Source organism: Barbus barbus (assembly GCF_936440315.1).
Source record: "Barbus barbus genome assembly, chromosome: 47".
NCBI classification, from domain to species: domain Eukaryota; kingdom Metazoa; phylum Chordata; class Actinopteri; order Cypriniformes; family Cyprinidae; genus Barbus; species Barbus barbus.
This window is the reverse complement of record NC_136725.1, coordinates 22695275-22712329: the sequence shown is the minus strand read 5'-3', so window position 1 is coordinate 22712329 and position 17055 is coordinate 22695275. Positions and strand designations below refer to the sequence as shown.

The 17055-nt window shown below is 36.3% G+C and overlaps 1 protein-coding gene across 1 annotated transcript; it reads left to right on the top strand.

The window, feature by feature from the left end:
* Window positions 1–6950: 6950 nt before the first annotated feature.
* LOC306866261 (uncharacterized protein) lies at window positions 6951–16006 on the top strand (the record flags this gene model as incomplete). The annotated part of the gene is made up of 18 exons (XM_079411354.1): window positions 6951–7012; window positions 7087–7159; window positions 7257–7299; window positions 7412–7490; window positions 8209–8297; window positions 8385–8531; window positions 9044–9095; window positions 9333–9433; window positions 9539–9624; window positions 10515–10596; window positions 10716–10801; window positions 11991–12078; window positions 12166–12214; window positions 12303–12390; window positions 12977–13077; window positions 13170–13254; window positions 13356–13460; window positions 15615–16006. 18 exons carry the CDS (start codon window positions 6951–6953, stop codon window positions 15717–15719), a joined length of 1521 nt encoding a protein of 506 aa, XP_079267480.1. The 3' UTR covers window positions 15720–16006.
* Between the last annotated feature and the right edge of the window lie 1049 nt (window positions 16007–17055).

Sequence of the window (17055 nt, the reverse complement as noted above, 5' to 3'; positions counted from 1 at the left end):
GCAGAACAGCGCCGCCGCGAGGTCAGACTGAGAAACAGCGAGCAGCTTCACATGATGCTGAGGATCCATCCGCCGGTCTCTGCTGATCTGGACTCAGGATGACGGTCCGGTTTCTCACTGGGACAGAAGTGCGTCACGCTTTTTACCTTTTCAGAGGATGTTACCAAGGCTCAGACCATGTGAGGGTGGATGATGAGACTTCACTATTATTACAGGATACTATAAATAACTTTATTTATTTAAAGTCTGTTTTTCACATATGAAGAGTTAAGATGCAAACGCCTCTAAGTGCTGTTTGAAATGTAGTTCTAAAATGAGCATTTTTCTCAGGCTCCTATATGTGTAGGTTCAGTAATTTCACTTTAATGGAAACGATTTGGTTCTTTTACCAAAGGCTGCAAAAATATTGTGAAATAATATTATCGTCCTATGTGTTTTCTATTTGAATATATTTTAAAATGTAATTTATTCCTGCAATGGCAAAGCTAAATTTTCAGTACTTCATGATGATCCTTCAGAAATTATTCCATGTATTAGAGCCCATTTTGACTGCTCAAAAGATAATATAGGAAGATATACTTAATTTGTGTTTCATGCTGGTGAAATTTCACATGCACAAAAATTTACTTGCTTTAAACCTCTCTTTTCTTTATTCAGTTGATCTGGACAAGTACATGGAAACTGTCCAAAGCTCTGTTAATCCAAGTACATTTATTACATTTTTTAACCCAGATGGTTTTGCTACACTAACCATAGTTTTACCATGGTATTTGTAGTCAAATTGTGGTTATACAACCATACCTTTACCATAATAATGGTTAAATTTAGTGATTTGTATCTGTATACTTTCTTTTTCTTTTATCTTTTAACTGTACTGCCTTAATGGTTTGATGTTTTGTACTGTTTAATAAAGAAATGATTCACAAACCCGCTCCGAATCTCCGAACTGAATCAAGTGATTCGCGACACCCGATCCAGTTTGAGCGCTTCTAACAGTTAATAATTTTGGGACACAATGTTTTAACTGATTAGGAGTTTCGAAAAGCTCCATTTCACCCATCAGTACGTGCTTTTTAAAATTATTACAAGTGATGTTGAAATTCGAAAAATGAATGGCTCTTTGAACTGGCTATGGAAGCAGAATAATGGCAATAGTTTTTGAAACATAAAGCATGCTGAATTCACATTTTAATGCCTTGTATTTCCAGGACTTGCATTTTTAGGTCCTGAAATTTAACATAGTTGTTTATTTAAGCTGTGAATATTTCAATTCAAAATATTTCACACACATTTTCATAATTAAAAATTCAATAATTCATATTCACCTTCCAGAATTCACTTCCAAAATATTCAGTCTGTTTAAAAATACGATGTATAATATTCAACAGGCAAATGTGGATCAAGTCATTCATTCACAAAAACTGATTTGCAGAAATGGAGCAAGCGCTAAGTAGAAGTTTTGATTATCGGGGCCAGTATAAACGTGGAAACGCTGATTGTGTGTATGTTTAATTCAACATCTTTGCTGTTTCTTGTAGCCTACATTGTAGCTGACGCTGATAGGTCAGTTATGAGTTATGACGGCCGTATTGCGATTTTAGGGATTAATGTTTATATTGTTTGTATCTTTATGATTTCACGATTTAAGAGTGTGTTTTTGTGTGCGTGTTAATTTCCTAATTTCGTTGGTATTGTACTTTATTTTGCTGTATTCTCAGTTTGACTAAAATGAATGTCACATGACCCTTTCTGATTAGTTTAACCTGGAAGTATTGGTACAAATTGAATGGCGAGATGTGAATTCAGAGACACATGTTAGAGCTCCTTACCATTCTACTGCTGGTTATCAGGCCAACACGGTAAAAGAGTTAATGGTTGTATATTTCTTTATTTGCGTTGATGTCCTTCGAATTGTTGTGTGTAAAACTATTTCTTTGTGTTTGTTTGCATGTAGTTTTCACGGTGTTCCATATCAGGAAAATAAAACATATGGACATCAGTATCTTGGAAGCGTGGACTGTTTAATGACCAGCGAGTAGTTACATACATGTAAGCAGCTTTCTCTACCAGAAAGGAGATTATAATGCTCTTTTACCCAACGCTGAAGTACAGAAATAACATTGCATCTGAGGAAGACATATATTGCTTTCGGTTGCTTAGTTTCTGTAACTTTGTATCATGGCTTGTGTGACTCTGTGCTGTAATACTGGGGTTCCCCTCATAAGTCACACTCCAGGATTCCCCAACGAAGCGTAACGCGCCTCAGTGATATAACTAATACCTAATTAATATAAGACCTCAGATCTCACAATAAACTTTACTATAGTCATTATTCTGCTTCCATAACTGGCTTTTGGTAGTAAATAGCTTGAATGATCGAAGTCACGAGTTTGAATTTGAATCAACCAGGGGTGCGTTTCCAAAGAGCATCGTTAGCTAACTATGGTTGTAAGTTCCATTGAACTCTATTGATAACGACGGAACTTGCGACCATAGTTGCTTTTGGGAAACGCACCCCGGAGCGGTTCCAGCGTAAATGACTTGAGTTGAATTGAATCGGTTTGTCTGTTCTTCATGTTTATATGACACGCTCAGCCAGTACCGCCGCTCCCTATACACAGAGTACACAATATGCGTAGGGCACCAAGTCCCGGGGGGGGCAACATCCCAATTGCTCAAAAAAAAAAAAAACATGACACGCCATTCCCACGCCCGCGACCGCTCACACCTCATGTTTGCGGCTGAATGCAAATGATCATAAATGATGGACATCAGGGATCCGGCGCCAAGAAAAGGAAAAAATTCAATAAAATAGGTTGCATTCATAATCCATAATCCATAATTCCATAAAATTTGAGGGAGGGGGCACAACAATACACTCCTGCTTAGGGCACCCATTTGGCCAGCAGCGGCCCTGCTGTCAGCTTAGAAATCAGTGAAAAAGTATGATATTTACAAAGAAAATATCTATATTTCCATTTCGAATAACTTCTTTCCACGTCAAAGGCATCCAACATAAATCTACAAACATATTCAAGTGAGGTAACCAGTTTACTGCTAACTAGTGAAACGCTCCGGTTACTAACGTAACCTCAGTTCCCTGAGATAAGGGAACAAGCGTTGTGTGTATGGGGAAAACTCCTGTTTTACTCTGTACTGAAAGCAGATTTGTTCATGTTTGTGTAGCTGCACAAACCAATGGCACTTTAGCCTGCCAGAAAGGACGGAGTCGATGTGTATATAAGTCAGCTCACAGCGCCATTTCATCAGATCATTCGACTGAAGCAACAGTTATCGATTCCTAGCCTAAACAGGCTAGAGCATTCTAGGTATACTCACAGAGCATGTTCGGACCCTGCTCACCATCTGTAACAGGAGCCCCAATAGGGAGATCTCCTGAGAGCTGAACGGTGTTGAGAGCACCTTAGAAACATAACCATGTCTGAAGAATGACTTTACAGTCATTAGGTCCAAACTCAAGACATGAGGTGCTGATTGGCAGCACTTGCAAGTCACCCACTTGCTTAACCGACGCCAAGGCAAGGAGGAGGGCCATGTCACATGATATCGGATCCAAACGTCATGCAGAACACCAGTTAATGAAGACCGACCATTTTAGGCTATAAAGCCGTCTTGTAGACTGCGCTCTTCCCTCCAAAATGGTATTGCTTACTCTAGCTGGGAGCTGACCCTTGTACTGAGTAACAGCTCCCGTTCTGACCTGGCTAGAACCAGCCAGTCGTCGAGGTAGTTCAAAATACGGTCTCAGAGGGGAAAGAGCCGCATCTATGCACTTTGTGAAAGTGCGCGGGACCAGAGACAGTCCAAACGGAAGGATTGTATATTGTTAGGCCACTCCCTTGAACGCAAATCTCAAGAATGGTCTGTGATGGATGTGGCTATGTGGATGTGAAAGTCTATGTAGATGTGAATGTGTGCATCTTTCAGATCCACAGTCAAAAACCAGTCCTAGGGGCAAATATGCACGAGGATCATAAGTGAGTGGTTCAGACGCCTGAGATCCAGAATGGGTCTGAGCCCGCCATCTCTCTTTGGAACGAGGAAGTAGCGGCTGAAATAGCCTGACTCACTGTTCTCTGGGGGCACAATTTCCACAGCTCCTTTTGCAAGCAATGTCTGCACTTCTTCTTGTTCAGTTTGAATGACGCCTCTGAAGCGAGGTGGCCTGCAAGCGAACTAAAGTGAGTAACCTTGTTGAATTGTTTTTAAAACCCAACTCGACACTCCCAGAATGGCTGCCCAAGCCGTAAAATGGGAGGCGAGAGGGTTTACTTTTGCGAATGAGAGCTCGCCAGAGAAGGGGGGGGAACTTGCATTCGCATGAGTGAGTAAGAGAGTGTGAAGAGGAAATTTGCTCTTTATTGTATGTGGGTCCATTATCACAGCGGTAAAATATTCGGGTACGCGCTGCACCTGCAGGACATGACCCGCTGGAAACAAAACTCGGAGGGATGTGCTCGGAGGGATGGTAGGATGAAAGCAAGCTGTTTTTCGGGACGTTCCGGCTGAGGTGAAAATATAGTCCATCCTCTTCGTCTCTAGCACATTAGGATGGTTTAGGCGGCTCGGGGTCCAGCACAACTCATGGGCGGGGACCATGACACTTTGGAAAGGGGAATTTCGCTATCCGGGGTGCTGCTGCAGCCCAGGCTCAGATTTCCGCTGAGGCTGCGGTTGTGCCAGCTTTGCAGGCTGAGTGGCAGTACCAGAGTGCTTGGGTAGGAAGTGATGCAGCACCTGCGACGTCTTCTGAGCCTCCGAAAACCTTTCTGCAAATCCGTCCACAGCGGGGCCGAACAGGCCCTTCGGCGAGACCAGTGAGTCGAGGAAAGCCATCCTCTCAGCGTCCCTGATCTCCAGCACCACCAAACTGGCAATGGTCTTGCCGATAGCCTGCGCCATTGCTTTCATAGCGCGCAGAGCCAGGTCTGTTGCTGTGCGCAGCTCCTTGAAAGTCTCCTGGTGTACTTGGCCAGACTCGTCCATACCGCGGAGAAGCTTGGCCTGAAACAGTTGGAGAACCGCCATTGTATGCAGCGCCGACCTGGCCTGGCCGGCCGCTGCATAAGCCCTATTGGAGAGTGCCGAGGTAGTCCTGCAGGGCTTAGAGGGATGCGCTGCGTGGGCAGATGGCGGGCACAGATGAGCAGCAACTGCTTCCTCTAAAGGGGGGAGCTTGCTGTATACCTTGTCGTCAGCACCGTCAACGGTGGTGAGAGAAGATGCTGTAGAGCAGGGGTCTCAAACCCTGCTCCTGGAGAGCTACTATCCTGAAGATTTCAGCTCCAACCCCAATCAAACACACCTGAAGCAGCTATTCAAGGTATTCAGGGCTACTTGATAATTACAGACAGGTGTGTTCCAGCAGGGTTGGAACTGATGTCTGCAGGACAGTAGCTCTCCAGGAGCAAGGTTGGAGATCCCTGCTGTAGAGGGATTTACTCTGGCCGAGTAGGGGACGCGCCACATCTTGGTGAGCTCGTCACAAACTGCAGGCAAGAGGATTCGGCCTTGGAGTCTGAGAAGGGGGAAGAACTTCAGGCTTTCCGCCGGAACCTCCCCATTCTTCTGCATCAGATGCTGCCAAGAACATGGAGTCGTCGGCGATAATATCCTCGATGATGACGTCCTCTTCAGATGCGCCAAAAGAGACCAGGCCACTCGCAGCCGAACGTGCGCTGAAATTTGCTCTTTAGAAAATTTGCTCTCGGCTTGCTCTTCATGTGCTGGATGGCCGCAGGGAATCCTCGCTGCTTGGGGGTCCTCAACGGCGGTGAGCAGAGCTGGAGCTTCTTCTTTCTCGGCTTCTTCTTGGCTTCTTCCAAAGTCAGCGAAGAGATGTTCCTCGTCGCTGAAAGAGAATGATCTCATGAAATGGCGCTGCGAGCCGGCTTATATACACTCCACCCTCCATCCTTTCTGGCGGGCTAAAGCGCCATTGGTTTGTGCAGCTACACAAACGTGAACAAATCAGGCTTCAGTACAGAGTAAAACAGGAGTTTTCCCCATAAACACAACGTGAAGTGAATGTTTGAAAGGGAACTCCATTAACAATAGTTAAAGAGGGTAAACTTTATCATTCAGCTGAACTGTGCTTGTATGTTTAAACACTTCTTACTTCACACATGCGTCCTTGAGAGCGTTTTCTATACTTTAACTTCTCAGGTAATATCACTGGTGTGACCAATCAGATCCAGCCGAAATTACAACGACAGTGGTTACATACAGCTCATCTTTTGATCATAATCATTGCTAGGGACAATTTAGCAGTCGCTGGATATTGTAGGGACATGTCATAGCATTCCTAAATTCTGTTCCTAAAATATGCTCTTGCCTGGAATTACTTAAACTATGCTGTAGACCTGAAAAATAATCTGTAATAAGAAATAAATTAAATAATAAAAACAAGAAGCAAAAAAGCAAGCAAAGCTAAGCTACACATTACTTTAAAATAATACATAATTTATTATAATTTACTTAATTTGTGTTTATTTAAAAGTATGTTTCGTTGTGTAGCCTGTTATAAGGATCTTTTATAAAATAAAATGACAGATTATGTAGTTTTATAGCATTGTTTTATAAATAAATATATTGTTTAAAGTTATTGAGTCAGAAATCAGTCTATTTAAATCAATCGAGTTAATATTAATGGGTTTTACTGAAGCAATTTGGCTTAAAACTTAACTATTTTTATCATTTGCATCAATTAAGTTAAATGGGTCTCAGTGGCAGCAGATCTGTTAGCATGATGAGCTGCTGAAGTTTGTTTATCTGTATCACTAGGCAACCGCTTTGCTCATCTTACCACTGAACCTGTGTGTGAATGAATCCCAATGGACAGGAAAACATTTAGCACATGATCTGCTCCCTGCTGATTTTCACAGGACGTAGTTTAAAGAAATTAACTGTAAGACAATAACTACAGTAAAATGGCTTTAGCAAGTGGACATTGGGTTGACAAGGAAATTGCAGGAGTCCCACCAAGCCCAAGGTGAGTTCATTCTGCTTGCAGACGTTTATGTAATGCCATAAGGAGAAAAAAAACATTATAATTATAATTTACAGATATGGCCATGCGATGACTGTAGCAGGAAATATCGCTTTCTTGTTTGGAGGAGCATCCAGCGCGATCACAGAGGTGTGTGAATTCAAGAAACCGCTGAAAACATATGTTCTTATTTCATAAAGATTATTGATTCAAACATAGTGTCTGTGCAATTGTTTTTCATCCTTAGGATGATCTTCCATTATATCTGAATGACTTTTACATGATTACAGGTACCTTTGGTGAAATATTTCGCTGTTAACACATAAGTGAATGTTTGTTCCTAAATGCATTATTGATTTCATGAGTTTGCATCTTTTCTAGTGTATTTTTCTTCTGTTTTAGTTTCACCTAATAGAGTTACATGGGAGCTGATGCCTCAGAAAGGTGATGTTCCCACAGTAAGAGAAGGACACACTTTATGGTAATGAGAGAGTTCATATATTAATATTTAAAGCTAAAACCTCCACTGTTCAAAATTTGAGGTCAGTAAATTTTCTTGTGCTCACCAAGGCTGCATTTATTTGTTTGAAAATACAGAAAAAGATTGGGAATTATTATTACAATTTATTATTTAAATATTTCAAAATGTAATTATTTAATTATGAGTATTTTTCCCTCCATATCTACAGATGGTGTGTAGTGATATATTTTTTTCTACTGTGCATTTTTAAAATTAAAGTTAACCTGAAATACTACAAATAAAAATTGTCATTTTTATTTAAAGTGTTAATTGTTTTATTATTATTTATTCTAAAATGTAAAAATAATTGTTTTTATATTTTATAATACATTTATTTAAATTTGCCAATTTGCTGCTCAAGAAACATTTCTGATTATTATCAATGTTGAAAACAGCTGTGCTGTCCAATATTTTTGTGGAAACCATGATACATTTCATTTTTCAGGATTCTTTGATGAATAGAAAGCAATTATTTAAAATAGAATATTTTATAACATTATAAATATCTTTACTGTCACTTTTGATCAATTTAATGCATCCTTGCTGAATAAAAAATATACATTTCCTTTCAAAAAATCTTACTGGCCCCAAACCTTTATGTACATAAAAAAAAAAAACACTTAATTTTGTTAATAAATCAGAAGTGCATCATCAAAACACGCTTCCTTTTTTCCTATAGTGTCGTTAAAGGGAAACTCTACTTGTTCGGAGGTTCTTCACATCCTGAAGCTAAAGAGTGTCTCCCAGGCGTGTATTGCTTTGACATTGGTGAGACTAAATGCATGTGACTTTATGATGAAACTGAACAGCTTGTGTTGTTGTCGTCATGTTGATTTGGATTGTCTTGTGCGTCAGTGGCATTGACGTGGGAGAAGCTGTTGACTGGAGGAGTGTTTCTGCGGACTCTGAGACACAGCGCAGCGGCTCTGGGAGAGACTATCTATGTGTACGGCGGGATTCTGGACGGCGTCCCTACAGATGACCTCATGATGTTCAACACCGGTCAGTACTGTGAGGACTTCACCCGTCTCAGACACTAGATTGCATTATTAGATGTGTTCAGTGATATTTGTATTTGTGTAAACCTGTCACACTCACACACAATCTACTGAACGCCTTCTGTCGTCTGATTGACAGTTTAGAGTTTTTATCAAGTAAAAGGTCTTTTAGTTCAATTGTACAAACACCTTCAACTTGAGCTTCATGTGTCTTTCTGCTGTCTAATCTTGACAGATTTTTATCAAGTAAATGTCAGTCATATGATCAACTGTAGGCATATTTCCAGATGAACACTCACTGGACTGAAGCAGCTCAGCTTTACTTGATTCTCCATCAATCTTTTTCTAGAAAAATCAGGCCGTCTCAAATCTGATCTTCAGGATCTTTTGAGGAACGTTTGTTTCCAGAAGCTTTACATTCACCGTTCCTCAGTGGAGGAATGATATTCCCAAGCCTATTTTCCCATTGACTATTTTGTTAATAGTAACAGTATGTTGATGCGTTTCTTCTTTCAGTGTCGTTAAATTGGATGCCTATTAAAACTACAGGAGCTCTGCCTTCAGCAAGGTAAATACTGATCTGACTGGAGCAGGAGATTAAACTGTAAAACTGTGTAGAAAAGAGCATATATTGTAACTTTATCAGACTTAATGATTGTTGGAAATGAAGCTGTAATTGTCGGCCATCTGTTCAAAACTGCAGTTTTATCATCGGTTTATTGTGTGGTTTTTCCTCTTCCAGTGATTTAAGCTCTGCATCTGCTGTCTTTGCATCTGACCGTCCTCTTCTGCTTCTCTTCTGTAGATATGATCACTCATTAGCTGTGGTGGGTGAGCAGATATTCCTGTTCGGTGGATCTTCAGAGGATGGGTCTCAAAGCAAAGACATGTACGCACTGAACACAGGTGGGAATACATTTATCCACATAGTAAAGATTGCAATTGAAGTGATAAGACTAATGTACACAGCTTGTCTTACTGTAATGAATTAGTGAATGTGTTTCCCAATAGAGACTCTGGTGTGGGAAGAGTGTAAGGTAAAAGGAGATGCTCCTGTTGTTTGTGCCGGTCAAGCCTTTACAACACACCATGACAAGGTAAAACAGGTTTATTTTACTGGAGGCAGGTTAAAGACTAGGTTTGTTTTTTGTTTGTTTCTCTTTTTTTCCTTTTGAAAGAAATTTTAACTTTTATTCAGCAAGCACTAAAGACATTTATAACGTTACAAAAGATTTCTGTTTCAATTAAATGCTGTTCTTTTGAACATTCTATTCATCAAAGAATCCTGAAAAATCAAATGTGCCTGTTTTCACAAGCATATTAACTGTTTTCAACATTGATAATAATCAGAAATGTTTATTAAACAGCAAATCAGCATATTAGAATGATTTCTGAAGGATCATGTGACACTGAAGACTGGATTAATGATGCTGAAAATACAGCTTTGATCACAGGAATAAATTACATTTTAAAATATATTCGCATAGAAAACAGGCTATTTAAATTGTAATTATATTTCACAATTTGTACAGTATTTTTGATCAAATAAACGTAGCCCTGGAGAGCAGAAGACACTTCTTTTAAAAACATTAAAAAATCATCTTAACCCCAAATTGTGAACATTAGAGATTTTAGCTTTAAATATAAATGAGTATATAAGAGAAAGTGTATGCTTTTTAGATGCTGTGGCACAGTTATAAAATACATTGTAAAATATATTAACACTTATTTTAAATTGTAATAATATTCCTCACATTGACCTCTTGCAAAAACATAAAAAAATCTTGCCGATCTTTTGACTTTTGAAAAGTGGTGTATATTTTCTGAAATAAATGTGGGAAACATCAGTGCATAAATGCTGCAATTGCAAACTGAAGTTTAATTAATTATTTGAGTTTTAGAACAAACTTCCCAAGTGTGAGCGAAAGTAATAATGAAGTTTAACTTTTAAAAAAAAGTCTGACTTTTCAACATTTTTTGGATTCAGGATATTTACTTATTCGGAGGAACCATCACTAACCCAGATGGAGTTGTGTCATCAACCAATGAAATTCACAAATTAAGCATCGGTGAGATGAGAATTGAAACTGAGACTGAAGTTCTGCTGCCAAGAACCTCCTTTTTTCTCGTAGAGGTTTGCAGCGAATGAACAGACACTAACGCTTTTACACTCTTCCTGTTTCACCAGCAAAGATGAAATGGAAAGTACCGCTGTATGTCGGCATCCCTCCCTCCAGACGTCATGGACACACGGCTTTCATCGTCCACAGTCATGTATGTGTGTGTGTGTGTGTATGTTGGTTTTACATACAGTTTGAAAGGTGTTTAAAACCTTTAAAATATTTAGACACTCAACTGTTTCTGATAATCACAAAAAAATCTAAATGCTTCTGCTTAAATGACTGACATTTTTATTGTACTTTTTAAAATGGTGAAGATATTGAAGGGAAGTATCATCAAATGCTCATGTTCCTCCTTCAAAAGTGTTTAAAAGCATCCCATGATGCACCTCACGAAGTTGATGAATGTCCTGAATGAGCAAAGCTGGAATATAGACAAAGCAAAAGTTCAAATATAAGAGAGTTTTACCATGTAAGCCCATTTCCACCAGGGATAAAAAATAAAAAATGTGATGTAATTTTTCTCACAATTCTGACTTTATAACATGCAACTGTGAGTTTATATCACACAATTTTGACTTCATAACTCACAAATGCAAGTTTATATCTCATAATTCAGAGTTTACAACAGGCAATTGCGAGTTCACAATTCTGAGAGAGAAAAAAGTCAGAATTGCAACGTAAACAATTGCAAGAAAAAAATGAATTGTGAGATAAAAGTCACAATTAACTTAAAATAACTTTTTTATTCAGTGGTGGAAAAAGATTCCATGTTACTAATATTCAACATATGAAAAATAATCAGATGAAGAATGAGCAAATGTATTGGAATGCAGTGTTATTTTAGTATTATTTATATTCTACTATATTATTTATTCATATAATATTAATGTTCAGTTTTCATTTTAATTTTAATAACATTTTTAGTAATTTTGTTATGGGTTTTGATGTATGTATCTTTCAGTTTTAGTTTAAATTTACATCTTAAATTTATTTTATTTCACTTATAAATGTTCTTTTCTTTTTTGATTAAACTAATATTTTATTTCAGCTTCATGATGATTACTAAAAACTATTTTAATAGTTTTATTTTTAGTTAATGTTAAACATGTGTCAGATCTGTGTTTAATATCTCAAATCTAAGTTTATTGCTTTTACAGTTGTTTTTTTCAACAGCTAACACACATTTTCAAAAAAAAGTCTGAGAATTAGTGTCTGGTTTTGCAGATTTGGTGTGCTTCTGGTGTTTGAGTGTCAGCTTTCAGAAAATGTGTGACAAGTATAGATTTTGTGTGTAAGCAGTTGAAAAAAATGTAAGTGAGTGTCTTTCTTCTTGGTTGCAGCTTTATGTGTTTGGAGGCAAAAATGAAGAGCAAGATTTTAATGACTTGAAAATCATGAAATTAATAAACCCCTCGGAGAGGCAGCCAGGTAAATAACGCTTCTGCCTGACTCCTACTGTAAATACCAGTCATCTGTATTCATCTCTGCTGAGTCTAATCCATGATTGTCGTGTAGTGATGAAGGAGATTTTGTCTGAGTTTGGACTGCAGGGTGTCAGTAATAGGTGGGTGTGTTTCTCTGACTAAAACACAGTTTTCATTACTAGTTTCACAAGTAACGTTCCGTTATTCAAATCGTTTCCACTTGATCAGCTTCGCCCCAACAAAAATTCCCAATGTGAAATACGAGCTGAGTCAGTCTCCAGTGACCGTGAAGAGCTACAGGAGTGAAAACGCTCAGGTGATTGACGTCACACACCTCCATTACAATCAACACAGACACTACAGTCAAACACATTGATCACAAGTGATGGTAAATACATTTATAATGTTACAAGACATTTCTGTTTCAAATAAATGCTGTTCTATTCATCAGAGGATCCTGAAAGTTCTTTTTATTAGGGGTTCCATAAAAATATGAATTGTTTTTAACATTGATAATTAATCAGAAATATGTCTCGAGTAGCAAATCAGCATATTAGAATGATTTCTGAAGGATCATGTGACACTGAAGACTGGAGTAATGATGCTGAAAATACAGCTTTGATCACAGAAATAAATTGCATTTTAACATATATTCACATAAAAAAACAGCTGTTCTAAATTGTAATAATGTTTCACAATTTTTACTGTATTTTTTAGCAAATAAATGCAGGCCTGGAGAGCATAAGATACTTATTTCAAAAGCTTCAAAAACTTTGAACAGTGGAGATTTTAGCTTTACATAGAAATGAAGATATAAGTGAAAATGTGCTTTAGATGCATCATTTATTTATATGTCAGGAAATGTATGATTTTGTAACCAAACTCGTGTCACTGTCATCCAGGTGAGCATTCACAGAGATTTCAGTGCCGTTCGTGACGAGGCCATGAACATGATCCACAAAGCTTTTGCCCTGTTAGATGAGGAATTCCAAAAACTAGACAGGTAGAGATTATGCCTTATTGTTTATTTCACATTAACTGTCTAAAACAAATCATCTTATAAAGCAAAACTGAATCTGCTCTCATCTGAAACAGAGAAAAGGAAGCGCTTGCACGAGACACAGAGGCTCTACAAAACGAGCAAGACGCTCAAAACCAGCATCTGCTGAGACAGAAACAGGTGCTGCTGGTCAAACTGATGTCATGCGACTGAGTTTCTTGGACGTGTTTGCTCTTGTTCTTCACAATGACTAATGGAAGCTTGCGGTTGTGATTGGACAGGAACTTCAGGATATGTTGGAGCGACACAGGACTCAGAACGAGGCCTGGCTGCGCGCGCGAGCGGATGAGAATGACAGGGAGAGGAAGGAGCTGTGTAAACTGAGGGTGTGTGACCACAAACATTCACTTCAGACAAACGGCTGTCAGACGGAGACACCAGCTTCTTTTAGCTTGGAGCAAATAGTTTTAGTGGTTTCATATTTGATTAACTGTTATCATGCTGTAGCATTCACTGATTGTTGTCTGTAAGTACTTAGTAACTGATTTTTTTTTTTTTACTTTTTGCATGAATTATTACTTTAAATAAAATGACATGAATTCATATGCATACATACATTTACATTTAGCCATTTAGCAAACGCTTTTATCCAAAGCAACTTAAAGCAATAATGGAAGCAATCAAAATCAACAAAAGAGCAATAAAATGCAAGTTCTATAACAATTATCAGTTAGCTTAACGCAGTACACAAAGCATATTTTTTTAAATTATATAATAAATAAAAAGAAAACCGCTAGAATAGATAAAGAATAAGCAAGCTAGTGTTAGAGGCCTTTTTTGCTTTCGTTAATTGTATAATAAATAAAAATAAAAAGACTAGAGAAGCTAGTGTTATAATGTTAAATATATAAATACAGTAAATTAATAAATATACATATATACATACATATATATATTAGTGTTGTCAAACGATTAATCGTGATTAATCACATCCAAAATAAAAGTTTTTGTTTACACAATATATGATTACTTACTCTTACTGTGTTGTGTATATATAAATACAAACACATGCATGTATATATTCAAGAAAAATATGTTATGTTTATATATTAAATATATTTATATATAATATAAAATATAATTATATAAATTTATAAAAATATTAACATGTAAATATTTTCAAAATATATACTGTATGTGTGTGTGTTCATATATACATAATAAATAAACACAGTACATATACATATATTATGTAAAAAAACTTATTTTGGATGCGATTAATCGCGATTAATCATTTGACAGCACTAATATATATATATATATATAGTGTACAATATATATATTCAGAGCTTTCTATTGTTAGTAGTTAAAAATAGTCAAATAGACTGTAGTGCATGTCAGTGTTATATTATTTTGCATGCTATTGTAGTATTTATTAATATTTTTAGGTTTTATTTTTAGATTTTTAGTTTCCGTTTTACTTTTATTTTGTTATGTGCCTCTGTCATTTTTAGTTTTTTTAACATTTCTATTTAGCTTTATTTCAGTTTTTGTCATTTTAGTACTTTAGCTTCAACTTATTTCAGTTAGTTGGCTGAAATAAATTTAGTGCTGTCAAACGATTAATCGCAATTAATCGCATTCAAAATAAACGTTTTTGTTTACATAATGTGTGTACTGTGTATATTAATTATGTATATATAAATACACATTCAGACAGTATATATTTAGAAAATGTATTTGCATGTATATATTTATATTTATATAATTTATATTATATATATATATATAAATATATTTAATGAACAAATATAATTTTTTTCTTAAATATATATATGCATGTGTTTGTATTTATATATACATAATAAATATACACAGTACACACACATATTATGTAAACAAAAACGTTTATGTGATTAATTGCGATTAATCATTCGACAGCAATAAATAAAATAATTATTTATAAATTAATTATTTATTATAAAATTATTTTTTATATTTTAATTTTTTTAATATAATTTTTCTCATATTTCTATTTTGTTATCTCTCACTCTGTATTCTTTGTATATATAAGAAATTGTCATAGCACACACACACACACACACACACACACACACACACACAGATAGATAGATAGATAGACAGACAGACAGACTAGATGACCACATCAGATAAAAAAGTTATTTCTAGAAAAATATAAAATATGAGATTATATATACTGTAAACAATATAATGTATAATGTTTCAAAAAATAGTTTTTTTTTCTAGAAATACACTTTTTATCTGATTTTTGAGCCAAAAGCTAAAATGCATTTTTGCATGAAATACTCTCTTAAAAGTCCATTTCGAGTCAGCCGTACCTGAACGAACAGTGATTTTCTCTCACTGTAATGAATGAAATCGTCTCTACAGGAGCCGCTCACACTGAACTCACATTCAAAACTCTGGCAAACGTCTCATTTTATGCATGGAGACAATGACAGCTGTTTAACATTTCAACATGCCAGTCTTTATTTATTGATTGGGTGTGAATTTTCCAGGAGGATGTGCTCCAGGAGCAGGAGAGGCTGAAAGAGGAGCAGTGCAATATCCAAAAACGCAGTGAGCAGCTCCTGTCCATTATGCAGCAGTTCAAAGGCATGTGAAGATACTGTCTCCATGGCAACCGCAGAGGGAGACGGCCCGAGTTTTGTTTGGGAAACAGCGAGATTATTGATGCCACTCCCTTACGGAGAGAGATTTGGGTTCGTCTGTCGGATGATGATTTGCTTATTCCATCGTGTGTGTGTGTGTGTGTGTGTGTGTGTGTTAATGAACGTCACAATGCATTAGACGACCTCATTACCAGAGATACCTGTAGAGCACAGGATGATTTGTGACGCGTGTGAAAAGATGAACATGAACATGATGAAGTAAACAGAGGTTTACCACCAAGCCCCATGTCGTTTATTTTCATGTTTCTCCACAAGCTTGTGTTTTATATCAGTTGAGAGAAACTCGAGGCCCTCAGGTTACTAAATTGAATCTTGACCAGATATCATTTATGAAAAAATGGTAGTCCGGGATTTATTTATTAAGTAATAACATTAAACTTATAAGATGTTTTTTATAAGATGCTGTTATTCAAAGCAACCTGCAAAACACTATATGACTATATGACAATTTAATGAAAATGTATTACATAATAAATATATAATATGCAAACCTTATACAGTCAGTCCCAAATATATATCTTTTATATTTTTAATGATTGTAGAAATAAACTTTTTATCTGACCTTACAGAATGAAACGTCTATAAATATAAAATAAATATGACTTTAATATGCATTTATATATTTATAAATAATTGTATTATTATAATATATACACATATATATATATATATTATACATACACATATATTGCCTACACAGTATATGACAATTTTACAAAAATGTATTACATAATAATTTTATAATATGCAAAGTACCTTATACAGTCAATCCAAAATATAAATAACATAATTAATTTTATAAAATATAAATTTTATATAATTGTTTATATTATTAATATAATAATATAAAATTCTATAAAAGCCAAAAATAAAAGAGCAAAAATCTGAAATCCTGCTTTATTAAACTTATAATTTACAAGACCTGATTTTATTTGACAATTCTCATGAAATCAACAAAAGTAAATCTTAATAACAAGTCTTAATAAACATCTTGATACGTAATATTTCATTTTACCTATTTTGAGTGAATATTTCATTATAAGTTTTTAATTAAAAAAAACTACACGGCCCTTTATGCTATATAAAACAGATTGCGTAGGCTAATGGTGAATTCATAAACTAATTTTTATGTAAAGTATAGCAACGTCCAGCCTATCTAATTACAGACATTATTGTCTATTGTCAGTGGGTTTTTGTGGGGGACAGTCATGTCTCCGAACTCCTGTCGCAGTGCTTGCGCATGCGCACACATCCTCGCCCAGCCGAG